Below are 27,657 nucleotides of genomic sequence, written 5' to 3'. Positions count from 1 at the left end.
GGTATTTTGCTTTTGAAAAAGCTTGACTACTAGCTTAGTTTTTCCCCAAAAAATGTATTTTTTGTGGTTCCCCAAATTAAAGTGCTGTCTGTACCTAGTCCTGTTCTAAGTGTCAGTAACACAAAGGAATCTGAGGCCACGCCTGCCATGCACGTTTCAAACCTCAGAGGAAACAGGAGAAACCCGAGGAGAAGCCGGGCGAGGGGAAGGCGCAGTGAAGGCTCACTGACGCTGCCAGGAGCGGGCCCAGAGCGAGCCGGCATCGCTCAGGCTCTGAATGAAGCTTCCTGGTCGAGTCTGAGCTTGACCTCGACAGCCAAGGCTCAGATCCTGCGGAAACCTGTGGCCCGTCTTCTCGTCTGGGGGTCCCAGGACCTGGGGGCGAGTAAATCCCATCTGGCCTCCGTAACGTGTTGGAAGAGCTTCAGGACTAGAAGCCCTGCGCTCATTGCTGTTCCGTTGAGTTTATTTTTATTTATTTATTTATTTATTTATTTATTTATTTATTTATTTACTTATTTATTTTTTTTTAAATATATTTTATTGATTTTTTACAGAGAGGAAGAGAGAGGGACAGAGAGTTAGAAACATCGATGAGAGAGAGACATCGATCAGCTGCCTCCTGCACGCCCCCTACTGGGGATGTGCCCGCAACCCAGGTACATGCCCTTGACTGGAATCGAACCTGGGACCCTTCAGTCCGCAGGCCGACGCTCTATCCACCGAGCCAAACCGGTTAGGGCCCGTTGAGGTTATTTAGTCCAGGCTGAGCCTCTTGCTCAGCAGGTTCAGATGTAAGACCAGGAGCATCGGAACTGCTCAGGGAGCTTGGGAAAGCGCCGCTCCCCGCTCACCCCGAAGCGGCCCCCGCGCCGCCAGTGGCGGGATGGGTGGAGCGCCACGCAGCCGGGAAAAAGAAGGCTTTCTTACCCCGTAAACCGAATCTCTTCTTCTTGTCAGGACTAGTCCTGGGTTCTTTGCGGACAGTGTCTTCTTGAAATGCCCAGAAAAGGAGACCTCTTCAGCAGTTGTCCGCCGCAGCATTCTGGAACTTGTCTGTCTTATAATTTAGCATTTCTGTCCTAACAGCTTAAACTCATGTTTGTCTTTTCTTCTCTCGATGGAGAGTTTTTCTTAAAACACAGTCAATACCTTTAATGTAGTCAGTACTCCTTTCCTGAAATGCAGGCCACGCCTGTCCTTCCCGCCTTCCATCTGCTCAGTGATGACAGTCACAGCCGTGGCGGGGCGAGCACACACGTGGCTGCGGGGCCAGCTCCGCCCAGCGCCTGTTTTGTAATGAAGCCGAGTTGGCGCACAGCCAGGCGTCCTCGTGGCCACGCCGCCTCCAGCTGCCTGGGCGCTTCCGTGGCAGAGTTGAGTGGTTGCGACAGTTAGGGGACACCCGCCAGCCGCCCGATGCCAGCTGGGAACGGTTCTGTGTCCTCCCCGAGTTTCCAGGGAAGCCGTGTGTCCAGGGGCAGCTCTGACTCCCAGCACGTCCCCGTGAGCGGCTCTGAGTCCCCTTAAACGCGGCCCGGCCCGGCTTTGTCGTACTTGGGAGGGGACCGGGGTCCCTGTTTCCCTTCTTTGTGACAAAGTCCGTGGTTTGAGGGGTGTTAATCTACTTGCTGTAGGTGGTTACTTTCTCTGAGCCTTAAATTAAACTGTGGTTGTCCGTACAAGTGAGTGGATTCCTGAGAGAGCCAGGCGGCCTGCCCGGGGCTCGTTGGGTCGGGGTGGCAGGGAATGAATGTCATGGAGGTGGGCCTCCTGAGGACAAGCCCCTTTCTCAGCCCACAGCCCCTCGGGGCACCTTCTGTCCCGGAGGAGGGGCAGGCGGGCGGGGATCAGTTAGCCGGGTGGAGCCAGGCCTGCCCACCGTGCGGGGCGCTCCTGGGGGCTTCGCATCCCGTAAGAGGTCAGAGGTCGGCAGCAGCCTGTCACCGGGGCAGACCCCGTGTCTCAGGCGGGAGGCTGCGTCACCTGCCGACCTCGCAGGAGCCCAGCGTGTGCAGGGAGCGCGCCTGCCGGGCACGGCCGGGCCTGGTTCCAGGCCCCGAGGCGTTCCCGCTGCCAGAGGCTCCTGCTCACAGGCCCCTGGGCACGGGCTCCCCTGTGAGAGCCAGAGGGGTCCCGGGAGGGAGGTCAGGCACAGGCCAGGCTGTGCAGGGAGCGGGAGCCGGGGACGAGGCGGCAGTGCAGAGGCCTGGCCAGGGAGGCGGCTGCAGGACGCTCATGGAGCCCAGCGGGTGGCTCAGGGGCTGAGCGTCAACCTAGGAACCAGGAGGTCACAGTTCCATTCCCCATCAGGGCACAGGCCCGGGTTGCAGGCTCGATCCCCAGTGTGGCGCGTGCAGGAGGCAGCCGATCCATGATTCCCTTTCATCATGGATGTTTCTCTCTCTCCCTCTCCCTTCCTCTCTGAGATCAATACAGTATACTAAGAAACAAGTCCCCTGAACACTGTCACACGCCAGGCGCTCCTCTGAGTGTTCAACAATCCTCACAACCACCACAGCACAGACTTCCCATCCCCGTGTGCAGGTGCGGAAGCCGACCCAGTAGGAGGTAGCTTGCCCGAGGTCAGCCCGCAGCTGCAGGACTGTATGAAGTGGCGCAGTGGCGTTGCGGGCCCAGCCTGCGTCCTCCCACTTCGCAGTCTCAAGGCCGTGACCCGGCGGCTCCAGCCCCTGCTCCCTCCAGCCTGGCGGCCTCTTGGGTCCGAGAATGGGTGGCGGGGCCGGAGCTGGACCGTTGAACTCCGGAGGAGCTGGCAGGCCCCGGCACACACTGGCCTACACACAGCTCTGCGTCCAGCACAAAGCACCTACACAGTTAAATGTGTCGTAGCATCACCAGGGAATCTGAACGAGGAAGGAAAGGTGTGCAGCCTTTTGAGTTTGGTATAAAGTGAGGCCCAATAGGAAAATACTATCTAAAGTCCTCATCTAGAGCCCGGCTGGCGTGGCTCGGTGATGGTTGACCTATGAACCAGGAGGTCACGGTTTGATTCCAGGTCAGGGCACATGCCTGGGTTGTGGGCTCGACCCCCAGTGTGGGGCATGCAGGAGGCAGCCAATCGATGATTCTCTCTCATCATTGAAGTTTCCATCTCTTTCTCCCTCTCCCTTTCTGATATCAATAAAAATATATATTTTTAAAAAATCCTCATTTAGAGAACCAGTTGGGGCTGCCCCGAAAATGGAGTTAGAACAAGCAGTGTGGGGAGTTGGAGGAACCGTGACCAGGTGTCCACCACTGACTCAGTGTCAGCGAGGATCGCAGGTCTGCAGAGCCCAGCAGAGCCTCCGAAGCAGGAATGCACTGTCTCCGGGACCTGCTACGGGGAGCCCTCAGCCTCAGACGGCTTTTTCCCGGGGGAGCCCTCAGCCTCAGACAGCTCCCACCCGTGACAGCAGGGCTCCCTGCGGGGGGCCGAGCCGGGGGTGGGGGGTGGGGGGTGGGGGAGGGAGCAGGCGCCCTCCAGCTGAGTCACAGTTCAGTAGTCAGCTGGGTATTCCACTCTCTCCACCCCACCCCAAACACCTTTTTAATTCAAGGAAGCAAATGTCTATTACCCCCCGCTTACTCTGCACAGAATACAGATGGGTGTTTGGGTCTATAGTTTTTTGCCTTTTTTTTTTGTTTGTTTTTTGCAACTTGAATGGGTTAGAAAACTGGTATTTTGGCCAGTTTTTCTAAAATCATTGTTAAGACCCTGCCTACCCATTTCTGTGGTTTCTAAAAAGTAGTGTTAACGTCCAGTGAAGTGTTAAATGTGTTACCTCCTTAGTATGTTAAGGGATTCAAAATCAGATGGGGCCTCTGCTAGCCCTGTTTAGCCTGGAGCAGTGAACAGACTTTCCTAACAGGAAGGGTCACGTCCTCCCCCATCGCCCTCCCGTCGCTAAGACGGGGTAACTTGTAACGAGAAGCAGACTCTCCGCTGGTGCCCAGAACCCTCTGAGCAGAACTGAAGTGCAGCGCAGACTGGAGAGCACCTGTGTAATCACAGCCTCTGGAATTCTAAGCTGCAGGATTTCGCATTCTCACGTGCGCTTCCTGAGTATTAAAGCTGAATTTGTGCAGCAGAAAACGATGGGACTTGACGCAAGTTGCTGCTACGAATAATTGTCCTTCCGTTTCTCATCATGCACCTGCGCAGCTTCCACCCGGCTCGGCAGCGGTCAGCTCTCTCCCGCAGAAACCGGCCACGGCTGTTCGATCGGTCTTGCCGCCCCGCTGAGTAGCTCCTTGTTATTAGGGGGTTTAACGAATTCTGAGTTTATGCTGCGGCACCCTTTGCTTCCAGCTCTAAGTAAGCACCCGTCAAGTTGTCCGAATAATGAGCTGGCTTCTGAGTGATGACGTGTGGCAGGCACTTGCCAGTTCCAACTAGTCTAAGCAGGTGCGCCGTGGGCCTCGGGCTCAGGCCCGTGGTCTGAACTGCCGTTATTGGAAAAACTGAACCGCCGCCGAGGGTAAGCGCTGACTGCTGGCCCCTCCTGTTTGCTCAGGCCAGGGCTCGGGCACCCTGCGCAGAGCCGCCCCGGGGTCAGGAGCAGAGCCGTCCTGGGGTCAGGAGCAGAGCCGCCCCGGGGTCAGGAGCAGAGCCGCCCGGGGTCAGGAGCAGAGCCGCCCTGGGGTCAGGAGCAGAGCCGCCCCGGGGTCAGGAGCAGAGGCGCCCCGGGGTCGGTCGCAGAGCCGCCGGGGTCAGGCACAGAGCCGCCCCGGGGTCGGGCGCAGAGGCGCCCTGGGGTCAGGAGCAGAGCCGCCGGGGTCAGGAGCAGAGCCGCCCCGGGGTCGGGTACAGAGCCGCTGGGGTCAGGAGCAGAGCCGCTGGGGTCAGGAGCAGAGCCGCCCCGGGGTCAGGAGCAGAGCCACCGGCGTCAGTCTGCCGGGCCGGGCCTCGTCTGTGTGTCCGGTGTCTGTGGGCTGGTCAGTCCCGCTCGAGTTAAACCCTGTGGCTCTCCTGCAGGTGGACGAGAGCCAGACTGGAGAGCCGGGGTGGCTCGGAGGAGAGCTGAAAGGCAAGACGGGGTGGTTTCCTGCCAACTACGCCGAGAAGATCCCAGAAAACGAGGTTCCTGCCCCCGTCAAACCAGTGACAGACCTGACCTCCACCCCCGCGCCCAAGCTGGAGGTGCGGGAGACGCCGGCTGCTCCGGCGGTGACTGCGGCCGAGCCCTCCGCCACCCCCAACAACTGGGCCGACTTCAGCTCCACGTGAGTGCAGCCGTGCCTTGCTGTGACCTTTGAGATACCCGCTTAGTGACCTTTCTTCTTAGGGGCTGTCAGAGTCGGGGGTGTAGCCGGGGCCGGTCCCAGGCAGGTGTGGGTTCCTTTCCCGGAACGGGGTTAACGTGCATTGGGGGCAGAGTCAGTCTGTCTGGGCCTCTCATTCCTGGGAAGAAATGGAGACGGAGCTTCCTAACCATCTCTCTGGCATCCATGGCAGCCAGCAGATCTTCAGCATTTCCCGCATGTCAGCAGCACTTTTCCGCTGGACAGAAACGGACAGGGACTTCGGTCCTGGGCTCTGAGTGAGACAGACAGGAAGCTGCTGCTGTGTCGCTCTCCTCTTCCCGTCTTGGACGGGTGTGCAGAGTGAGGAGCGGGTGCCGTGGCCGTGACCCCGGTCTCCAGGAAATGGCATTGAAGCCGGGTCAGCAGAGGCTGGGAACGACAGCTGAGCCACTGCCCACGCTTGGTTAGAGACACGCATGCGCGAGGCGTGCAGGTGTCTGAGCCCCTCCCCCCCTCCCCGCCCAGGCACAAGCGACATGAGTAAAAAGCGCTTCCAGTTTTTCTCAAGTCTCGCCGTCCTTCAGGGGAAGCCCAGCTGGAGGGAGGGGCTGAGGTGGCCGCCCCATTCCCCGCCCCCCCCCCAATCGGGACTGAGAAGCGCTGACTTGGAGCCCAGGCGCAGGCCACACAGAAGGCAGAGACGGTGCCCTGCAGGGCTGCGTGGCCGTGGACCCAGCAGCGTGACCTCCTCGGGGAGTGATGCCGCGCAGTCGCTGCTGTCATCTCGGGCTCTTAATTTTCCGCCCGAGCCAGGACGTGCGGTCCAACAAAGGCACGGTCTTGATTGTCAGCTGCGTTCGTGCCTCACAAAGATGTGAAAGGAACCTGCACGTAGGGCACTCACACAGGCGTGGTTATTCCAGGTCAGAGAGCTACCGAACTGAGTGTCCCCGAGGTCAGGCGCTGGTGACGGGTGGCACGGAGGGAGAAACGGGAGCGTGAGCCACCACGCTGGCACGTTCACACGTGGTGGGTGACTTCCTCTTCGCCGATGTCGCCGCTCTGGTTACAGATGACAGCAATTGTCAGGGGCGGGTGTTGCTGGTGCTCCATGGTTAGCGTGTCTTCCCACCTGGTGTGTCACGTGACCCTCCCTCCAGCCGGAGGGCGGAGTGACCTTCCCCTTGGTCAGCGAGGAAATCCAGGCTCAGAGAAACCGCTGTCATTTACGAAGCCGGCCCCGCCCAAGCCCCGTGCTTGTCCTCCTCCTCGTCTTGAGCCGCAGGGCCTGGGCCTGGCTGGGCTGTTCCCCGGGGAGCAGCTGGGGGTTGGGAAGGGCCCGCGGCTCACGGGCTGCTTCCCCGCAGGTGGCCCAGCACGGCCGAGAAGCCCGACACGGATAACTGGGATGCCTGGGCGGCCCAGCCCTCGCTCACCGTCCCCAGTGCCGGCCAGTTACGGCAGCGGTCAGCCTTCACTCCGGCCACGGCCACCGGCTCCTCTCCATCCCCGGTTTTAGGCCAGGTAAGCAGCTGGGGGCGCGGGGCGGGGTGGGGGGGGCAGGGGGACAGCCGCGCATGCTGTGGGGATCAACGAGGTCAGCAGGTGCCTGCGGCTGAGCTGCCGCTTAGAAGGAGCCTCATCGGATGCGCCCAGCTCCGTCCTCCGCCCGCCTTTCAGGAGCTTGGGGGTGTGACTAGAGAGGGGGTGACCTCCCGCCTGGCCAGCCAGGGGCGCGTCTTGAACAGTGGGGCGAGGAGGACATGATTGCAGCGGTGGAATCACGCTAACACAGGAAGGAGACGGTCTTCTCCTTCTGGGAGCGGGGGGGGGGGGGGGGGGGGCTGGGGGAGACGCAGGAGGGAGAAGGGGCCGTGCTCCTGCCGCAGCCTCGGAGGGGCCCAGGGACTCGGGCAGCGGGAGGCGTGCTGGGCTGAACGGGAGCCGGGGGTGGGCCCGCACACTGTTGAGCTTCCCGCGCACTGCACAGCGGGGGGAGGTGGCAGGGTGTCGGCTCAGTGTGGTTAAGATTCTGTCATGCTGCTGTGTCTCACAAGCTGCTGTGTCTCACAAGCTGCTGTGTCTCACAAGCTGCTGTGTCTCACAAGCTGCTGTGTCTCACAAGCTGCTGTGTCTCACAAGGTGACGTGCCTCTCCGGCCTCGGCCCCTCCCCCGCCCCTGGCCCCAGGGCTGCAGGCCCGCAGGGGGTGCCCCTCCTCCCGGACCCCTTGCAGAGCTGCACCCTGAGGCCTTGGCTGTGTGCCCGGCCTTGGCCTGGAGGCCCTTCCTCCGAGGCCTTGGCTGCTGCAGCCTTGCGCTTCGGGGCTCGGTGCCTGCCCTGCCCCGCCGTCCCCGCCGCCAGGTCCCGTCGTCCCTGTCCCCACCGTGTCCGGCTGGAGCCTCTGTGCCACCTGCCAGGGGGCATTCGCAGTGGCTTGCATCTCTCTCTCCCCGGTGAATTGTGGGTTCTAATGGCACACTGCCCCTTTTAATCGCACTTTACGGTTTATAAAGGGAGTCCCCCGAGGTACTTTGGGGAGGCAGATTGGCATGTCATCCTTGAGGTGACCCCTGTGTCTTGCAGGGGGGTGTCCAGTAAATGGGATTACAGTGGGTTCGGGCTCGCCAGGCCTCTGTTCGAAGAAGGAACAGGAGCCGGCAGGGTCCACGAGGCCCCTGGACTGAGGTGCCAGTTACTCACCCACTGGGATTCCTTCGGGTTTCTGCTCCGGTGTTACCCTCCCCTGACACCACGTCAGCCTGGACCTGGCGTGGGGGTGCCCGGGCAACGCGAGCGTGAACACAGAACCGGGATGTGGGGGCCCGGGCCAGGCGGCAGCGGTTAAGCGGACAGTTCTCCACGCCAGGCAGCGGCTTCGGGACCGGCCGGCAGCTTTCCCACCTGGGAAAACAAACGGTTCCTGAGAAACGGGGGTGCCTGTAACCCCGCTGTCGGCAGCGGCCCGCGTGCGCCCAGCGTGCTCCCTGGAGACAGCGGACCCCGCCGTGACGAGGGCCCCTGTGTCGTCCCCACAGGGCGAGAAGGTGGAGGGGCTGCAGGCACAAGCCCTGTACCCCTGGAGAGCCAAGAAGGACAACCACCTGAACTTCAACAAGCACGACGTCATCACCGTGCTGGAGCAGCAGGACATGTGGTGGTTCGGCGAGGTGCAAGGCCAGAAGGGCTGGTTCCCCAAGTCCTACGTGAAACTCGTTTCGGGGCCCACCAGGAGAGCGACCAGGTAGTTCTGTGTCACGTGCGTCTGCGCGGTGAAACGGGGGGAGCCTTGGGGTCACTGTTGGCGTAGTTCCATTCCTCCGCGTCTTTTCACCGTGGAAGTTGGGGCCGTGTGACCTTGAGGGCGGCCTCGCAGAGATACGTGCTCATGTCCTGCCCCGGGGGAAGCCTGGGAGTCTGGTGCCCCATTAACTCTCTGTCCGGGGGTGCCGTCCTTACAGACTTGCGGCGATAGCGCCTGAGCGTGGGAGAGGCGTAGCCCTCAGACTCGCACCGGAGCCCTCGGGAGCTGCCTGGGGGAGAGTGTCTTTTCCACCGGGAGCCTGATGGCCAGGTTCCTCAGCAACGTGGCTGTCTAATCATCGCAGCCACATGGGTGTTCCACACCAGCCGAGTTTGTGGGAGGGAAAATAGCAAACGTACCGCTGAGCGTCTGTCGGTCAGGCCCTGAAGCAGACCCGCACGCTGGCTGCGTGTCCCGCACAGCCACGGGCTGAGAAACGAGTGTGAGCGTGGCATCGGGGCCCGAGCGCCCTGTGTGTCTTAGCGAAGTGCATCTGTTTCAGCTGTAGATTGTGCGCAGCGTTTAACATTAAACGGTTTTAGAAAAGAAAAATCAGGGTCTTTTGTACTATTTCCTCTGAAGATAAAAATGAAAACTCTCTCCCCTCCCCTCTTGCAGCACGGATTCTGGCTCCTCAGACAGTCCTGCGCCTCTGAAGCGAGTGGCTTCCCCGGCGGCCAAGCCGGCCCTCTCGGGAGAAGGTGAGAGCCCGCGTCTCACTGTGCCCTGTAGGGGGCGGGGCGGGGCGGCTGGGAGCTCCTGCAGCCGGTGTGCGGTGTGCGGTGTGCGGTGTGCGTGTGCGGGGCCAGCCTGGCCTCCCTTCCCAATAGACGGCATGCATTGTGGTCAGTAGATTAGCCTCTGAGGTAAGTGCGGCTCTTTGCAGAGTCAGAGCTCGTTATGGAGGCTTTCCAAGTGCTGTCAGATACATTGACCAGAAAACCTGCATTTTCTCCTCCTGTTTGTGAGAGCCCTTTGGCTTCTGAACGAGCCCATCAGAGCCCCGGAGGGTCAGGTTTCTGAGCACATTGGCAGCTGAGTGTAGACATGGCTGTTCGGGACCTGGACGGGAGGTTAAACCGTCACACTGTCCCGGCGACACCAGCGTCACCTGTACTGTCCCAGATGGAACCGAGGTTCAGTTTCTAGGTTCCATGGAAGCAACCACACCAGATTGTTTAGGCCTAAAATTTCATTTTGCATTTTATCACATAACAACCGATGGCTTTATTTCCTGGTCTTTGCTTCATGCCATAACCCTGAGGATGCTGTGCCGTACATGACGTGGGTTTAAAGTGAACGAAATCTGCCTTCCTCAGGCTCCAGCGGGAAGCCTCAGGCCTCTTCCCCGCTCACAGCCGCTGCTGAGGCCCTGAGTGTCGGTGCTGCCGCGTTAGCCGGCCTCTCGTGGCCGCGTCTGAGCAGCGATGGCGGCCACCCAGCGTTACCCAACTGCATAGTAACCTCCCGGGCCCCTTGAGTGCATTATCCGAGGCTAGAACGTCTTACGCAGCTTGTGTGCCATCAGGAGATGGTTGCATTCCTGGGAAGCCTTGGCTTGTGAAAAACAGAATTATTGAAGCAACGGTTTCCATGGAGACAGCAAGGATTAAGGTTTAATGATACTTCAGGCTCACAGTAACCCAGGTCCTTTTACAGGAGGCGTTTTAGAGGCCTGTTTCTTTAAAAGTACAGGTGTGGTCATCGACGCTCATCGTCACCAAACACAGCCGGTCCCTTTTTTTTTTGCTGTTACCACCAAAACAATCATTAGCATAGTTCTCTTTTTTTAAAAAAAAAATATATTTTATTGATTTTTTACAGAGTGGAAGGGAGAGGGACAGAGAGTTAGAAACATCGATCAGCTGCCTCCTGCACACTCCCTGCTGGGGACGTGCCCACAACCAAGGTACATGCCCTTGACCGGAATCAAACCTGGGACCATTCGGTCCACAGGCTGACGCTCTATCCACTGAGCCACACCGGTTTTGGCAGCATAGTTCTCTGTATCCAAGCCTATCATCCTGATGATTTCTTTCTCCACGTTAGGAGAAGAGGCACAAAGCTCTCACACTCCCCAAGTTCAGGGTGTGATGCCAGCTGAGTGTCCCCAGAGCGCCCTCCCCCTAGTGACCTTGTAATGTAGGTCTGGGGCTCCTTCCTCACTGGGCAGCGGGCGTTAGACTGACAGGCTGTGCGATCACCTGTGTGAGGGACTCAGGAGAAAGGTCAGTGACGTCTGCTGCTTCGGCCCCTCTGGCTGCCTCCCGGTTATTGCCGGAGCGCCCGCAGCTGCGGGTGAACATGCCCAGAGGCCTCAGTGAGCACGTCACCGACGAGCCCCACGCATCCGCACGCGGGGTGCCATTCGTTCCAGCCGCCCGAGCTGATTTGCATATTAGAAAGATGTACCGCTAGGGAAGTGCTGGCATCCCGGGTGGGAGGACGTTGGCTCCTGAGATTCCGAGACAAGCTCTTTACAAATATGAATGGGCTGCATTCAACATCGTCAAACTTAAGATGGACCACCAGCCAGATGAGACTGCCCGTGTGGGCAGGTCTTAAAATAGTGGCCTGGGAACAGCCAGCACCCCGGGGTCAACGGCCAGAAGGGTCTCGGGTGGGTGCCACTGTGTGTCGGCCTCACGTCCCCGCAGGTCCCTGCATGTGGCGGGCGAGGGCAGCCACGTCCTGCCACCACCTCCAGATCCTACGCCCGCTGCACGGCCGAGGAAGTGCCGCTGAAGTTTCTCAGGCGTTTTGAGAGTTAGATCAACATGGGGCTCCGTTTTTGAGAAAGTGCCCTTTAAGTGCAGGGTCCCTGGGGAAGCACTGCTTGCCCTCTCCCCGTGCTGGGGCAGCAGGACGTGGTGGTTACCCTGTCTTAGGAGGCCACACATGAGCTCAGGCACAGGAACAGAGCAGAATGGAAAGGGACGGTCGGAACAGAGACCGAAGAGGACTGTGCTAACGGGAAAAGCCCGTCCCGTTAAAACTGCCAACCTTGGCTTCCTCGGGTGGGACCATTTCTCCAGTCTGAACGATGGAGGTGGCGCTGCCAGCACCAAAGGCTAAAGAAGGGGCGCCCTCTGCTCTCCCGGCACATTCGGGGGCCTCGGGTCTGCGTGGGCCCGCGGCCAGAGCCCGGAGGCGGAGCAGCCACAGGAGCGCTGGGGCTCTGTCTGTGATGCTTGAGGTCCACCAGCGCCTCCTGCGAGGCCCCTCACGCCGGTTCCCCGCCTGCTGGTTCGTGCCAGGCTCGGCAACGGAGGCGTCATCCGAAGTTCCAGCAAGGACCACGCAGGGTCCATCGTAAAAGCGAACTTGTGGGGTACAGTGTGATTTTTTTTATTGATTAAAAGTATATAAATGCTTAGGATAAATGGGGCGAAGGTAGAAACCATTTTTTGCCCTGTATTTAGTGTAGCGTCTAGAATTTGTGCCTGGTGATCCTTCGTAGACTGTGACGTGGCTGCTAAGCTGTTTATAATTAAAAAGGAGAATTGTCTCTGCATACACTCCCTTCCCACTCAAGACAGTAGAGAACGTTAGCTCTTATTCTTTTTTTTTTTTAAATATATTTTATTGATTTTTACAGAGAGGAAGGGAGAGGGAGAGAGAGCTAGAAACATCGATGAGAGAGAAACATCGATCAGCTGCCTCCTGCACACCTCCCACTGGGGATGTGCCTGCAACCAAGTTATGTGCCCTTGACCGGAATCGAACCTGGGACCCTTCAGTCCGCAGGTCGACGCTCTATCTACTGAGCCAAACCGGTTTCGGCAGCTCTTATTCTTAAGATAAATTACATGAATAATGAAGTGTAAGAAACTGATTTTTCTCTTCAATTTGTTAAAAAAGGCTTGAGTATTTCTGGGGTTGGCTACACACTGCTTTTGTCACCACTGGGGAAAGCACTGCTTGCCAAGGACCTGTCTTAGGTGGCCACGCCTGAGCCAAGGCACAAGCAACTGAGCAGAATGGAAAGGGACGGTCAGAGCAGAGAAACCCGAAGAGGACTGTGCTGGTGGGAAAGGACGTCCTTCTTAAAGCTGCCGGACTGGGCTTCCTCGTGGGGAACCCATTCTACCCGTGTCTGCACTTGAATGACAAGTAGATGCCCATTTTTAACGAGATAATGTATGTTTTTTACTCGGTGTTCTGACAGCTTCCTGCCATTTGTGTGTATGGCACGGTAGGTCAAAAATTTTCATTTGGGCATCGACTAATGAAAAGCGTGCCTTACTTGATTTGCATGAAGGACATACTACTGTACCTAAAAGTTTACTAGAATTGTGACTCAGTCCCCTCAAAGCTGAGACACAGACAGGAGCCTGCAGTCTGAGTGCTCAGTAACTGTCCGAGAAAATGCAGCAGTGTTTCCACTTTGGAAGAAGCCACGATGCTACATTGTAGCGCACGCTCGGGCCGGAGTTCTGTCCCCGCAGGGACTGAATTTCCTGTGCAGCTGAGGCTTGTAGCCAGGGGTGCCTCAGAACTCTGTGTTGTGTCTGTGACTAGCCTTTCTCTTGAATGGCCTCTTCTAACCTCCTTGTTCATGACCTTTCTTTTGCAAAGCTGTCTGGGACTTCTGTCAACAACAAGCTCTCTCCGTGTCTCAATGTTTCTCTCCACCAGAGTTTATTGCCATGTACACTTACGAGAGCGCTGAGCAAGGCGATTTAACCTTTCAGCAAGGGGATGTGATTTTGGTTACCAAGAAAGATGGTGACTGGTGGACAGGAACAGTGGGCGACAAGTCCGGAGTCTTCCCTTCTAACTATGTGAGGCTTAAAGATGCAGAGGTAAACCCCTTAACCGTTTCCTCCCTCTGTGCAGCCTTCTCTCCGCAGGGAGGCGCGGACCTTTGCCGGTGGAGCACTGGCTGGGTTTGGCTAAGTTCTGCAGTGTGGCAGCCGAGACAGTGTGACCTGTCACTTTGAACTTGTCACTTGGTGCTGCCCGGTAAGCGTTGGCTTCCCACCAGCGGAGGACGCCCCAGGCTGACGGAGCTGCTGCCCGGCGCCCGCAGCCGCGGTCACAGGGTCAGTGTGGGTCCCCATTCCTGCGTGTGACTGGTGTAGGCCTCAGTAACGTTCTTCATCGGGTCTTCACGCCCGCTGATTTGGGGGCCCCCAAGAGGGACCCGGCAACGTTTGGCCGCTGCCCCGGAAGACCGGCAGGAGAGAGTTGCTGAGCCTTACATCTTTGCCGACACAGTCGGAAGATACAGGATCCCCGAGATCGTCATACTTCGGCCTTAGTATCTATCTCTGCTGCTGAGGGTCCGAGTTCATTGTAATGCTGCTGTAAATGGGAACTGGCCCCTTGTTAAATGGGGCTCTAAAAGCTCTAAAAGCTCAGTGGCATACACTGGTCTTGAGATGGTATGAGTTTAATGAAGCGGGGGGCGGGGGGCGGGGGGGCTCGCCGGGTGTGGGAGCCCACCGCGTGGGGGCCAGTTTCACATTGTGTAAGGGCTGCAGGGTATCCATGCAATGGACAGCATTGCTCAGACACAGACCAGCAAGGGCCGGCCGTCAGCTCGCCCTCTCCTCGGACTTCCTGCGCCTACGCAGGGCGGGGCCTGTCAGCACCCAGAGAGCCCCCTCCCCAGCGATCAGCGTGGACACAGCTCTCTGTGCCCTTTGAAGCTGGGGGTGGGGGTGGGGTGGGGGGGAAGAGGGGGCCCCAGCCTCCACAGTGCGGCTGCCCTGGGAGTGAGGCTGGGCCTGGTGATCACTGCAGCCTCCGCCCCAGCCTCCCTCCCCTCGGGCCCAGGAACCGCTTCCTGCTGTTCTCCTGGGGGGGGGGGGGGTGTCTTCATGACGCTCTTGCTTCTGTGTCCCCAGCTGTGGTCTGAGAACCCACAGGGGGAAGGAAGCCCCTCCCTGTGGACAGCCCAGCGGCCCCTGGGTCCCCAGAGTCACGCAGATGATATGGGGGGGGGGGGGGGGGCGGGGGTTGAGGGCCCTAAACATGAAACTCGCTTTCTGTTACCGTGCACAACTTTTAAAGTGACCGCACCTTTTGGATTAGTTAAAACAAAAGCCATTACTTATATTTGAATAAAGTACAGTTTTCTATAGAACACCACCTGAAGCCACTCAGTAAAAAAAATACACTGACATTTTTTAAAGGAAAGATAAGTTGTAAGGTGCTTCTTAACCACAGTCTTAAATTATCAGTTTTGGAAGAGCTAGCAGTGCCAAAGATTTGGGACATTTAGCTCCATGATTTCATACTTAAAAAATCTACCAAGCCAGCTCATCCGCCCTCCTTGGACGTAGTTCAGCATGTAAGGGGCCAGCCTCCCAAGTTACAGGGGACTCGGCCTCGGGTTCCAGGACCGCCTGTGGCTGTGGGCGGTGCTTCTCTCCTGGGGCCTCCCAGCTGCGAAGGGCCGCAGGGGTGCAGGGCAGAGCCTGGACAGGGAGCAGGGCGCACCTTGGAGCCCCTCAGCCCCCTGTGGGCGTGGCCAGTGGCGCTGCCCCTCCACGGGAAGTCCGGGTGGTGGTGGTGGGGGGGGTTAGCTACAAGCCTGTCCTGGAAGGCATTTCCACTGCTCTCACTCCCAGTCCTTCCCTCGGGTGCGCAGCCTGTACACAGCAGGGGAGGCTGGCACGTCTGTCTCCGTTAGGACAGAAAGCATCATCGGAGTAAACCCTTAGCTCCACCTTCGCCTGGAAAACGGCTGTTAAACTTCAATAACCCAAGTACAGGGCTGGGCACGCTGTGTCCCTTGTAGATAAGTTAATGTTCCCACTCCCGGTGCCTCCGGAAGCGTGCTGAGCCGGGCGTGCTCACTGGAGTGTGTAAGCTGCTGTGAGGACAGGGAGGCAGGCAGAGGCTCGGGATAAGGCGCAGGGTGGGGACGGCCGTGTGGCCGGCTGGTGCGGCCGCCCAGGGCTCCGTGGCAGCTGTGCTGGTTGGAAACGCCATGAGCGTCCAGAAGGAATTCACCCGGCGCCCGGGACGCTTCATAGTTGGAAACAGGTTCTGCTCGTGTGGGTTATGCGTCCGGCTGAGAGAGAAAGGAGAGTTGAAGCGGTGAAAGGTTTCGGGGCAGAGGAGGATGGGGTGGGGAAAGGGGTGTCTGACGTGCCACTGTAGTTCTTTTATTTTTTAAAGAAAACTCTAAAGGGAATGTAGCAAATATTCATATTTCCATGTCTTAAATCTGGGCGTTGGGCTCACGGATGTCTATGTCCTTTAAGTGTGAAGTATTTCAGAACTGACCATGTGAACAGGAAGCATGAGATCGTGTGTAGGACGTGGGCCTCGCGTGGCACCTGTTAGACGTGGGGGGGACAGAGGTGCCTGTGCCGCCCCCGGGGTCCGAGCCCCTGGGGCCTGCGGGCCACCTGCCCCGCTCTCTTCTCCGAGAAGAGAGTCAAGGCTGCGTGTTTGGGGGGCGTCCTCTGCCCCACGTTTCCCCTCTCCTCCCCGTCAGGAGACCCAGCGCCGCTGTGTCCCGGGATGAAGGGGGGGGCGGGGTTCCAGGGGCTCAGCGGGTCTGTGTCACCGTTAATCGTTTTTAAGTTGCATGACCAAAACTCTGCAGCATGCAAATGAGACCTTCTGCTCTGTTTTAAGGGCTCTGGAACTGCTGGGAAAACAGGGAGTTTAGGAAAAAAGCCTGGTAAGTCCCCCCGCTTCCTTTCCAGTGCGTGCGTGCTGCCGCCGCGCCCAGGTTCTGGTTCTGGTTCTGGGGCCGGAAGCCCACAGGGCAGGCCCTCCCGGGAGAGGCTGGACCGCCCCCCTCCCGGGAGCCTCGTCCCGGACTGGCTGTGAGATGGGCTGTGGCTCCGCTCGCGGGGCCGGGGACCCCACAGCTGTGCCCGCGGGGCGCGAGGCAGGAGTGCTGCAGGCGGGGGGCGGGGGGGAGCAGCTGTGAGCTGCGGGTCCCCCTTGCTGGGCTCAGGACGCCGGCCGTAGTGGTGGCTCAGCCAGGGACACGGGTGTCAGGGCAGGTCCCAGCGCAGGTGCTCCTCCCTGCGCCTCAGTGTCGGTTCATGTAAACGTGGAAGCGGGGAGGGAGCAGGTGCGGAAGCATGTGGCTGTGTGCACGTCCTCCCGCCTTCAGCCTGAGGAGGTTACAGGCTGAAGGGCCCTGTGCCGGGGGTGTCCCTGTGGGTGCTCAGCGAGGGCCTCCCCTGCAAGGAGAGGGGGGTTCAGGCTGTGTGGGGTGTCAGTCAGGCTCGGGTCTCCGCTTAAGGGGACGGTCTGCTTCTGAGTTGTCCCTGCGCAGGGCCCGTGGCGGCTGCTGGCCACAGGCCTGGGAGGCGCAGGACCCCGGAGGCCAATAGGTCACTGGCCGGGCTGGTCCGGACCCATCCTCGGGGTGCTCGGGCCTCGGGGTGCTCGGGCCTCGGGGTGCTCGGGCCTCGGGGTGCTTGTGTGCCTTAGAGGAGGGGCACGTACTGTCTCGGGTGGCCTCACCTCTTCTCTCTCTGCCTTGACTCCCTCCCTCCCTCCCTCCCTCCCTCCCCGATGAGGATGGGGAGGGCGCGTGCGCAGGGGAGAGCAGTGCGCCCGTGTGGCTTCTAGTTCAGGAAGCAGTCCCTGCGGATGCGGATGCGATGCGGCAGAGAAGGATCTTGCCCTGCGCCCACCTGCCCCGCGGCCGTGCCTCCCAGAGCCCCGTGCTGCCGGGATTGTCCCCGGGGGCTCAGTCAGGAAAAGGACTGTTTCCATTGTCTGTGCTGAGTTGTTTTTGCGTAAACTTCCCACCGTTACTCCAGGTTCATCCTTTAACTCAAAACAAAAAGCAGCAAACTTGCATTGACACGGTTCCTGCCGCTGTTCAGGGTCACTCTCCATGTGAACCCCGAAACGGCCTGCGGGCGGGGGCGGGTCTAAGCGCAGGGAACTGGGCAGAGCGGGCCAGCGGGTTCCCAGGAGCCAGGCCTCCCTTCCGCCGCGCTTCCCCGTGTCCCTGTCGCGGGCAGAGGGCACCTGGGACAGAGGAGGCCCAGCTGTTGGGGAGGGGCTAGGGCAGAAAGTGCTGGAATTGGGGGGCAGCTTGTGGAAGGAAGCTGGGAAGCTCTGAGGTGACCGGGTCCTCGGCAGGCTGGGGCCTGGCCGCTGCACTTCCACGTCGGCCTGGGCTGGGCGATGGGGGCGCCTTCCCTCGGGGGAAGACAGCCCGCAGTTGGCTTGGATGGCGTGGGCCCGTGAGCCGGGGTGCTGTGCCTTCTCAATGTCCTCCTGACTGACCGTGCGCCCTGTTGATCTTGTTTTCCAGAAATAGCCCAGGTCATTGCCTCCTACACGGCCACGGGTCCTGAGCAGCTCACCCTGGCCCCGGGCCAGCTGATTCTGATCCGAAAAAAGAACCCCGGCGGATGGTGGGAAGGAGAGCTGCAGGTGGGTGCCTGTCCTGTGGTGTGGACTCCTGTCCAGGTGGGACGACGCAGTCACAAAGGACGCCGTTTCGTCACAGAGTCATCCTGCGTTTGGGTAGCGGGGGACGCGCCGTGTTGTCGGAATCCGTTTGGTACCCGAGCTTCGGCCAGCCCGCAGCAGGATTCTCCTGGAGATGTACGGATGGTTTGGGTCCCTGACTCAGCTGGTGACTCAGCGGGTGACTCAGCGGGTGACTCAGCGGGTGACTCAGCGGGTGAGAGCTGGGCCAGAGAGTTAGTGACAAGGGTCCCCTGCAGTCGCCCAGGGCCCTGCCTGTCCGAGGCGGAGCTCGTCATCGGGCTGTAAGGTCCAGTAGTGGGTTCTGTGTGTCCAAAGCCACCTCCGCCGCGTGGGAGTTTTAGTTCCTGTGTGTGTGTGTGTGCGTGTGTGTGTGTGCGTGTGTGTGTGTGCGTGTGTGTGCGTGTATGTGTGTGTGCGTGTGTGTGTGTGCGTGTGTGTGTGTGCGTGTGTGTGCGTGTATGTGTGTGCGTGTGCATGTCTCTCTGTGTGTGTATGTGTGCATGTATGTGTGTCTCTGTGCATGTATGTGTGTCTCTGTGCATGTGTGTCTCTGTGCGTGTATGTGTGTCTGCGTGCTTGTACGTGTGTGTATGTGTGCGTGTGTATGTATGTGTGAGTGTATGTGTGTGCGTGTGTATGTGTGTGCATGCGCGTGTGTATGTGTGAGTGCACGTGTGTGTGCGTGCATGTGTGAGTGTGCGTGTATGTGTGTTTCTCGGTGTGCGCGTGTATGTGTGTGTGCGCACATGCATGTGTGTGAGTGTGCACGCGTGTGTGTGCGTGTATGTGTGAGTGTGCACGCGTGAGTGGTTTTGGCCTGTTGCGGGTGAATGCAGCACTTGCCCCAGCCCCTGACTGGCCTCCTCCTTTCATGGACTAGTCAGGACTGTGAGCCCTGGCTCCTGCCTTGACTCTGAGTCCTTCTGGGCCACACGCCTGTGAGCACTCGGTGCCCGGATCTTGTGCTGAATTAGATCCACGTGAAGGAGAGGCTGGCCATGTACCATGTGGCCGCTGGTTTTTTCCTTTTTAAATATATTTTTATTGATTTCAGAGAGGAAGGGAGAGGGAGGGAGAGATCGAAACATCAATGATGAGAGAGAATCATTGATTGGCTGCCTCCTGCACGCCCCCCACTGGAGACTGAGCCTACAACCTAGGCATGTGCCCTTGGCCGGAATCGAACCTGGGGCCTTTCAGTCCGCAGGCCGACACTCTATCCACTGAGCCACACCAGCCAGGGCGAGGGCTGCTGGTTTCTGAGAACAGTGTCCGGTTTAGACCGCTGTCTGTGTGTGCGTGGGCCTTGTGCCTGCTGTTGCCTGTTCTCCACTAAGAGTGCAGACGTGCGTGGGAAGCTGGCTCGCCACCAGCTGGACCGAGGGACTGCCGCTCACTTTCCTGCGTCACCACCGTCCTGTGGACGGTGCACATACGTGTATAGCTGTGCCTGGCACAGGCCTCGCTCATGGAGAGCACTCAACAAACTGCGCTGTTAGTATTCCTAAAACCCGCAGATCACTTTGACATTAGCCATAACCTTTCTGTTTTTACTCTTTTTTTTAAGTTTATTGATTTTGGAGGGAGAGGAAGGGAGGGAGAGGGGGGAGAGAGAAACATGGATTTGTTGTTCCACGCGCTTACTTACGCTCTCGTTGGTTGACTCGGGCCTGTGCCCGGACCGGAGATCGAACCTGCATCCTGTGTGTCGGGCCGAGCTCTAACCAGGCCTCAGCCAGTCTTGCATCACCGGATGTCAGCAGCCGAGAGCGGGGGCACGTGGGCAGTGTTCTGCGCGCACGCGCGGCTGCACTCTGAACTGTGGCCCCCACGGGCCGCCCTGCAGGTGCCTCGGCCCGCTGACCGGTGGCTCGCTGCCGCAGCCGGACTCACTCCAGGGTCTTTGGTTTGCAATGTGGCCCCGTGGGTCCCACTGTGCGCCGCTCGCCTTTCAGCTCCGCGTGGCCTGTACGGAGCTCCGTTACGGAGCAAATATGTCATGAAAGAACCTGAACCTTTCACCCATTTTGATGCCTTTTTTTTTTTTTCAGGCTCGTGGGAAAAAGCGCCAGATAGGCTGGTTCCCTGCAAATTACGTAAAGCTTTTAAGCCCTGGGACAAGCAAAGTCACGCCCACGGAGCCGCCCAAGCCCGCGGCCCTCCCTGCAGGTGAGCACTTTCCCGCCCGCTGCAGACCCCCGTCCCGCCGCCTCCCCCCGCGGCCCCCGAGCCGGCGCGGTTCCATCAGCGGAGGGGCTCCCTGTCCTGCGATGCGACGCGGAGTCTGTTTTCCCGAAGGACCGCGCGCCAGGCAGAGCCCTTGCGGGTGAAGGCTGTGGCCTTAACGCCACGCGTGCCCTTGGCCCTCGGCTGTTTAAGCAGGTTTGACGGGGGTGAGGGACGGACCGGATTGTCAATATAAATGGCTGGGACGGCGACGAGGGGAGCCGGAGCTGGAGGCCAGGCCTGCTGGCGGTAGGGTGCTGTCACTGACACTGAATCGCTCCCTGTGACCTTTCCTGTGGGCGGGGAGCGGGGGTGGCTTGGCTCCCCAAGAGGACCCGGGGACAGGGCTCCGCCGCTGGGCGGCCGGCTGTTTGCGGGTGGAAGAGATCAGGTTCGGTGCTCAGCGGCATTGGAGCTGGGCATGTGCGTTGGGCTCTGAGCCCCGGGGTGGGAGAGGCAGGCTCCGTCCCGGCACCGTGGCTAGGTGTGCCGTGTGACCGGTGGACGGCGATGGGAGCGGGGCAGCCTGGGCCAGCAGTCAGGGTTGGCAGGTGCGGTGACCGACTCCGGCCCCAGCTGGGCCTCCCGGCTGCGGCTCTGTGGGCGGAGGGGTGCGGTGCCAGCTGGTCCCCCGCGGAGGCCTGGCCGAGTCCCCTGCATCGAGTGGGTTGAAAGCTTAGAACTAATTTGCTGGCGCAATGGAACTGGCTGGAGAGTCTGAAAACCTTAACCGACAGGCGAGTTGGTTACCAAAGGTCAGCTGGGCTCCAGCCCAACCCTGCACACTTCCCTGAAGTCCACACGCCAGCAGTGACAGCAGTTTATCCTCTAGGGCAGTGGTCGGCAAACTCATCAGTCCACAGAGCCAAATACCAACAGCACAACGATTGAAATTTCTTTTCAGAGCCAAATTTTTTAAACTTAAACTTCTTCTAACGCCACTTCTTCAAAATAGACTCGCCCAGGCCGTGGTATTTTGTGGAAGAGCCACACTCCAGGGGCCAAAGAGCCGCATGTGGCTCGCGAGCCACAGTTTGCCGACCACGACTCTAGGGAATGAGGTAGAGTGCGGACATTTCTCTTTCAGACAGAATTTTGAGGTGCAAAGGTACAGAGGCTAAAACACTAGATTTTTTCACTAAGCTTTGCAGTTTTTGGAGGTCAGATGATCATTACCTTCCACCTTAGCCACACACAGCCCGCAGAGAGCCCCGCTTCCGGGAAAGCCCCGGCCGCGCCGGGCCCGTGGCCGGCTCCCAGGCCACACCCGAAGGGTCCCACTGCTCAGGGACCTGGCCACGCACGCACCCCGTTGTCACTGAGTCTGCTCCTGGCAAGTAAGCACGGACAGAGGAAGACGTTCTCAGCACGCAGGCGTCAGGGTGACCTTGGGCCGCTGTCTTGGTTTTGAGTCCCTGGTCCGCCTCTGTCGCTCGCGCCGTACCAAGCCCATCCTGTGGGGACAGGGCAGACCAGCCCGTGCCGAGCGCTCACCGCCCGCCCTCCCCGCAGTGTGCCAGGTGATCGGGATGTACGACTACACGGCGCAGAACGACGACGAGCTGGCCTTCAGCAAGGGCCAGATCATCAACGTCCTCAGCAAGGAGGACCCCGACTGGTGGAAAGGCGAGCTCGGCGGGCACGTGGGGCTCTTCCCCTCCAACTACGTGAAGCTGACCACCGACACGGACCCGAGCCAGCAATGTAAGTGCGGGGCCCGGCCCCTCCTCTCGCGCCTCTCGGTCACGCGTGCGGCATTGCTCTGATTCTGCCGAGGCCCCGCTCCTCCGCAGTCTCTCTGAAGACCTTCTGTAGCGCAGACCTTCCCTTGTGGGGTTGTTTTTTATTTTCCATTCCTTCTGTAGCATGTCCCGTCCCTCCCGCCCCCTCGCCTTTTTTTAAGTCATTCTGGCACCATGCTGTTGACATGCCTGACTCATTTTCCCAGCTTGAATTTTGCTCATTGTTTTGTTTTGCTTATGTGTTGTTTTCCTCCTTTTTCTAGGAATCATATGTTGTCCATCCCCCCCTCAGGCTTGAAAGTCCTCAAAGAGACCCACTATCCCATATCACTGCCCAGAGGGATGATGGGAGATGCAGCCTTGATCATGCGACTTCCAGCATGATCACCTACTGCCTTCTGAGTAGAAGAACTCACTGCAGAGCAGTTTACCTCATTTGACCTTAGTTGCACGTGATGGCAACGTGGAGTTACTACTCGCAGAGATAGAAGCAAAAATTACACACACGGGTAGTGGGTCCTTTTGTGGCTTTCCTAGCGACTCACATTGACTGCCCCCACCTTTGCACAGGTGCTTTCAATCGTTTTAAAATTATTTTTAAATACATATTTTAGCCTTTTAATAAAGTAAATAAAGAAATTACTCCTCTGCTATTTTGGTTTTGCAAAAAGACCCACTATCGGGGAACGCTGCATGCGCTGTTAAAAACGTTCCAGGCGTCCGTGAATCTGAGACCCGCCCAGTGCGAGCAGCCCCACGGGGCGGGGGGCCCTGTGTGACCAGCCCCACGGGGCGGGGGCCCTGCGGTAGAAGCGCAGAGGGCGTCCGTGTGTCTGTCTCAGAGACGCGTAGAACCAGCGATTGAAGCGCAGTGTTGTGCTGTCTGTGTGTTTCAGATGTACCTTGTGAGCATGTAACGACACCCTGTACGTAGGAGGGGTTCCCCCCAGGGCTAACGCCACCGCCGTGTCCGATGCGCTCGTCCGATGGCCTTGGTTCAATTACCTTGCAGCCCCGAGAAGCACCTGGGTTTCTGTTCGGTCTCAGACTCACCGGGTTGAGTTGGTGTTTTCCGTTTTGGGTTTTAAACTTGGCGTGTTTTCATACCATACGTCCGTAGACAATGCCATCGAGGTTGTCATGAGCAACAGCATATACACAATCTCCTCGTGTCTGTTACATGGCGTTTGCTTCCAGTTACTTTTCATGGAATGACGTATTTTGAACAAGTCATTTTCTTGACAAGAAAGAATGTATAGATGTCTCCCTGCAATTTCCGATGTTTACATTTTTAACCAGACGGTGGATCTCCGCAGCGTGTGGGACGGGCGCACGCCCCTGTCTGTGTAGGTGTCGTAGCTGAAGCCCTGTGTGTCTCTAAACATTAGTGGGAAGCTCTCCACAGCGCCCGTGGCCGACAGCCCGCAGCACGGGCGGGGAGCCTCAAGCACAATCTAGCTGTTCTAACCGTGACTTTAACCCGTAGTGACCTGTTTGTATGTCTCTCCCTTGGAGGCTGTGCTGGCTGCGTAGAGCCCTCCCTCGCTCGCGTGGCTGCGGGGACCCTTGTCCGCGCTCCCCTGCGCTTCAGTATTTTCATGGATACGAATGTAAAATATATAAATATACAAGCCTGCGGCTCTAACAACTGTAACCCAACTTTGGAATAGTCACGTGGATAGATAATTAAATTCTTCCTATAAAAGCTGAACGATGTCTCTGTGTTCTTGCTGGGACCTGGCGGTGTGACGGAGCCACACAGACGGCCAGCAGGTGGCTGTGCCCACGTGTGGGTGAGGCCTGTGCCCTGAAGCACAGACTTCACACCCCCCCCCCCCCGCGTCCTCCAACGGCCTCCCCTCTCCTGTACGCGCCCTCCCTGGCCCATATGCAAACTGCGGCCCCTCCCGGTCCTGGCCTTGGACGGAACCACCTCCCAGCCAGCGGTTCACTAGCTCATGGGGCTGGAGCTACGTTATTGCTCCATTGACGGTGTGTGAGTGGACTCGGGGTCCAAAACATGTCTCCCCAAGATGGATCATAATAAGGGCCTGTTAACATCCAGAAAGTACGTGGTAAAGATGGCACGCTCGCCCCTCCCACACCGGTCACCGTCGTCCCGCCTCGCACACTCGTCGCCTGGGCGGAAGCACACCCTGCACGCACGGAGCTGTGACAGTGCCCGTGCACCTGAGCGCTCACGAGCCCCGCCTGCGGGTCCCCCCCGCCGCGCGGGGAACGCGATTTCCTTCGGAACAGCAAACATTTGGGGGATCCACAGGTGTGGGTGCCCCACTGGGGTTCTGGGGTCAGTGTGTGGGGGAGATAAGGAGCCGAGTCCTTAGGAGAATCGGGGGGCTAGGCAGCAAGGAGCGGCCATGGGGGGGGGGCGGGGGCGGTGTCAGGGTGACACAGAACCTTCCAGGAGGAGGTGGCCCGAAGCTGAGCCCTGAGGAGAAGCAGGATCCCAGGGAGGCCGGGAAGGGGCGCGGAGTGGCGCTTCTGGGTGGAGGTGTCCTGCAAGGGCCCAGGGCGGGCAGCGAGCCCGGTCTCCGTCCCCCTCCTGGGGAGCACGCTGTAGGCCCAGCCCCAGCCCCTACCGCCGCCCCCCGCATGAGCCCGGGGCGCCTCCAGCCCCGGGCTGGGCAGGAAGGGATGCAGGTGTCGGGAAGGCCGTGCTCCCTAAGATCCGGGCCCCTCCCCATACACCCTCTCGGGAGGTCGCCCGTGGGCCTTCCTCAGGCTCGGGACACTGACCCGGGTTCCCCAGGAAACCGCTCTTGCCTCATGGCATCCACTGGCGAGTGTCCACTGTAGCCCAGGCCTCTGACCGGACGGTGAGCTGCAGGCGTCTGCCGGGGTGCAGCCAACCCCCGCTCCCCCAGTGCTCAGGACAGTCCTCTCCACAAAACGCCAGCCCCAGATGCCCCCAGTGTCCAGTTTGTGAAAAATGAGAACCAGCAATAAATCCTGTCGGCAGCTTGTGAAGCCGCCGTGTTTACGTCCACAGGCTGAGGGCGGAGAGGCAGGCGGGCGGTGACCTGCAGGTGGCGGCGGCCCTGGGTGCTGGGGGGCCGGGCGCACCAGGGAGATAAATGTCCCCGGAGGGGCAGAGGCACAGTGCCCTCCACTTCCGGCCGCGCAAGCTGGGATGTCGCGAGCCTGAGAGGAAGCCCCTCTCCCTGTGGCTCTTAAAGTTGGACGGACTCCTGGGTGTCGCTCCTCCTAGACCAGGTGGCAGGGGCGCTGCACAACCCCAAGCCCCTGCTGCCCCTCCCCTCTGCCCGTCACCCCCCTCCAGGCCCCGCCCACAGGAAAGCAGGGGTGGGTGTGGGGTGCCCCCCCGATTAAAGGGTGAGTTGAGGCCTTGGGGAAGAGGGGCACCGGCCCTGCGCCTTGGAGCTGAGAACTCGGAGGGTCTGGGAGCCAGTGAGGTTCTCAGGCGGCCCCCCACTCCCCGCCAGACCTCCTCCACGTTGTTGGGCTGTGCTGGGGCCTCTCGGCAGCCCATCCACAGGACCAGCGCTGCAGCCCTTGTGGGGGTCCCTCCCTGGTGGGGATCCCTCCTCCCCTCCCTCGGGGACTCCCTCCTGGTGGGGCTCCCTGGCTGCTGGGCTGGCGGGCAGTTTGGGACTGTTGGGAAGGACCCCAGCACCTCCTGTGCCTCTTCAATGCACAAACTCAGGACAAAGCCAGGCCCCAACCTCCAGGCCTCACCCCGACAGCGACAGCGGGCGGATGTCCCAGAGACACAGGCCTGCGGGACGCCCGCTCGGCCACCTGAGAGCACGGTGCCATAGCCACGGCTTCTCTGCCCATCCCCGCCTCTGCCAGGGAAGTGTGCCCAGAGCAACTTCACATTCATTCCCGGGAAGGGCAGCCGCCGGGGGCGACAGGGTGGGCACTGCCCCCAGGACCCTTGGGGGGGCAGTGCCACCTCTTCCTCTGTGGCGGCGGGCAGGTAGCTCAGCCTGTCTGCTTTGGGGGGAGAGGTGATGGCCCCTGCAGGGGGAGCCCCAGGGAAGGGCGGAGCCTGGGGTGCGCACCCCGCCTCCCGCCCGGCCTCAGCCAGACCCGCGGCCACGGGAGAGCTGCCGAGGGGTGTGCCAGGCTCCAAGCTTCCGGGCGCGCTGACGGCAGGTCTGCTCCCCCCGTGGGCCGTGGCCTCTGTCCGCTCCAGCCGACCGGCTGCGCAGCTCCAAATGCACCAGGCTCGCTGTGTGTGTTTTTATATATTTTTTATTGATTTCAGAGAGGAAGGGAGAGGGGGAGAGCGAGAAACATCAAGGATGAGAGAGTCATTGGTCAGCTGCCTCCTGCACGTCCCACTGGGGATCCAGCGCGCGACCCGGGCCTGTGCCCTGACCTGGGTCACAGGTCGTCCTTCAACCACTGAGCCACACAGGCCAGGCTCACGTTTTTGTTTTTAAAGCAGCCAGGCCTGTGTCTAGGGGTCTGCCCCACAGCCTCCCCCAAGCAGCCCCCCAGCAGCTCACAATGGAGGCCCCTCCTGCCCGCCGTGGGCACCCCACAGGCCGCTCCTGCCCGCCGTGGGCGCCCCACAGGCCGCTCCTGCCCGCCGTGGGCATCCACAGGCCGCTCCTGCCCGCCGTGGGCACCCCACAGGCCGCTCCTGCCCGCCGTGGGCGCCCCACAGGCCCCTCCTGCCCGCCGTGGGCGCCCCACAGGCCCCTCCTGCCCGCCGTGGGCACCCACAGGCCCCTCCTGCCCGCCGTGGGCACCCACAGGCCCCTCCTGCCCGCCGTGGGCATCCACAGGCCGCTCCTGCCCGCCGTGGGCACCCACAGGCCCCTCCTGCCCGCCGTGGGCACCCACAGGCCCCTCCTGCCCGCCGTGGGCATCCACAGGCCGCTCCTGCCCGCCGTGGGCATCCACAGGCCGCTTCTGCCCGCCGTGGGCATCCACAGGCCGCTCCTGCCCGCCGTGGGCATCCACAGGCCGCTCCTGCCCGCCGTGGGCACCCCACAGGCCGCTCCTGCCCGCCGTGGGCACCCACACGCCCCTCCTGCCCGCCGTGGGCATCCACAGGCCGCTCCTGCCCGCCGTGGGCACCCCACAGGCCGCTCCTGCCCACCGTGGGCACCCCACAGGCCCCTCCTGCCCACCGTGGGCACCCACAGGCCGCTCCTGCCCGCCGTGGGCACCCCACATGCCCCTCCTGCCCACATGCCCCTCCTGCCCACCGTGGGCACCCCACACGCCCCTCCTGCCCACATGCCCCTCCTGCCCGCCGTGGGCACCCACACGCCCCTCCTGCCCGCCGTGACACCCACAGGCCCCTCAGCATCCGAGCCTTGTGCCTTGGAGGCCTCTGCTCTGTTTGCCGGGCCTCCCGCAGAGCGAGCCCCCCGTCTGCCCAGCAGAGCGGCAAGCCAGGGGGCCCCCCTCTCTGGGCGTCACCTTGGAGTGCTGAGGCCATGGGAGGCCCCAGGACCTGTATCCTCAGCAACAGCCCCCAACGATGTGCCTCCAGCAGGACCCCCACCCCCTTCCCCTCCTACCCCCCTCCCCCGGTCCCCACACTGTGCCAAAGGCTTGGGCGTCCCCCGGGAGACCAGGGGCCCCGCCTGCCCACATGTCCCCAGCAACCAGCCCCTGTCCCTGGACAGGGAGGGCGGCTGAGAAATGGGGGCCGCTCAGTGCGCTCCTGAGCTGTGGGGGCCGGGGCGGGGCACAGGCAGCCTGG

The 27,657-nt window shown here is 60.3% G+C and overlaps 1 protein-coding gene across 13 annotated transcripts in view; it reads left to right on the top strand.

The window, feature by feature from the left end:
• Nucleotides 1-27,657, top strand: part of ITSN1 (intersectin 1) — a 174,598-nt gene that overhangs the window by 112,553 nt on the left and 34,388 nt on the right. For 3 of the 13 annotated variants that reach the window (XM_080655315.1, XM_080655312.1, XM_080655308.1), the window contains 9 exons: nucleotides 4,982-5,229; nucleotides 6,618-6,774; nucleotides 8,288-8,493; nucleotides 9,172-9,254; nucleotides 13,192-13,358; nucleotides 16,150-16,195; nucleotides 17,801-17,922; nucleotides 20,034-20,151; nucleotides 21,721-21,912. In XM_080655315.1, the coding sequence (XP_080511441.1) occupies nucleotides 4,982-5,229; nucleotides 6,618-6,774; nucleotides 8,288-8,493; nucleotides 9,172-9,254; nucleotides 13,192-13,358; nucleotides 16,150-16,195; nucleotides 17,801-17,922; nucleotides 20,034-20,151; nucleotides 21,721-21,912 (1,339 nt within the window). Of the gene's footprint in view, nucleotides 1-4,981; nucleotides 5,230-6,617; nucleotides 6,775-8,287; nucleotides 8,494-9,171; nucleotides 9,255-13,191; nucleotides 13,359-13,392; nucleotides 13,602-16,149; nucleotides 16,196-17,800; nucleotides 17,923-20,033; nucleotides 20,152-21,720; nucleotides 21,913-22,213; nucleotides 23,660-27,657 lie in introns of those variants that run through there. The other 10 variants (XM_080655318.1, XM_080655317.1, XM_080655309.1 and 7 more) reach the window with 7 other exon arrangements.

The sequence above is a fragment of the Plecotus auritus genome (assembly GCF_963455305.1).
Source record: "Plecotus auritus genome assembly, chromosome: 2".
NCBI classification, from domain to species: domain Eukaryota; kingdom Metazoa; phylum Chordata; class Mammalia; order Chiroptera; family Vespertilionidae; genus Plecotus; species Plecotus auritus.
The sequence above is the reverse complement of the archived record's forward strand: the minus strand, read 5'-3'. Positions and strand labels throughout refer to the sequence as shown.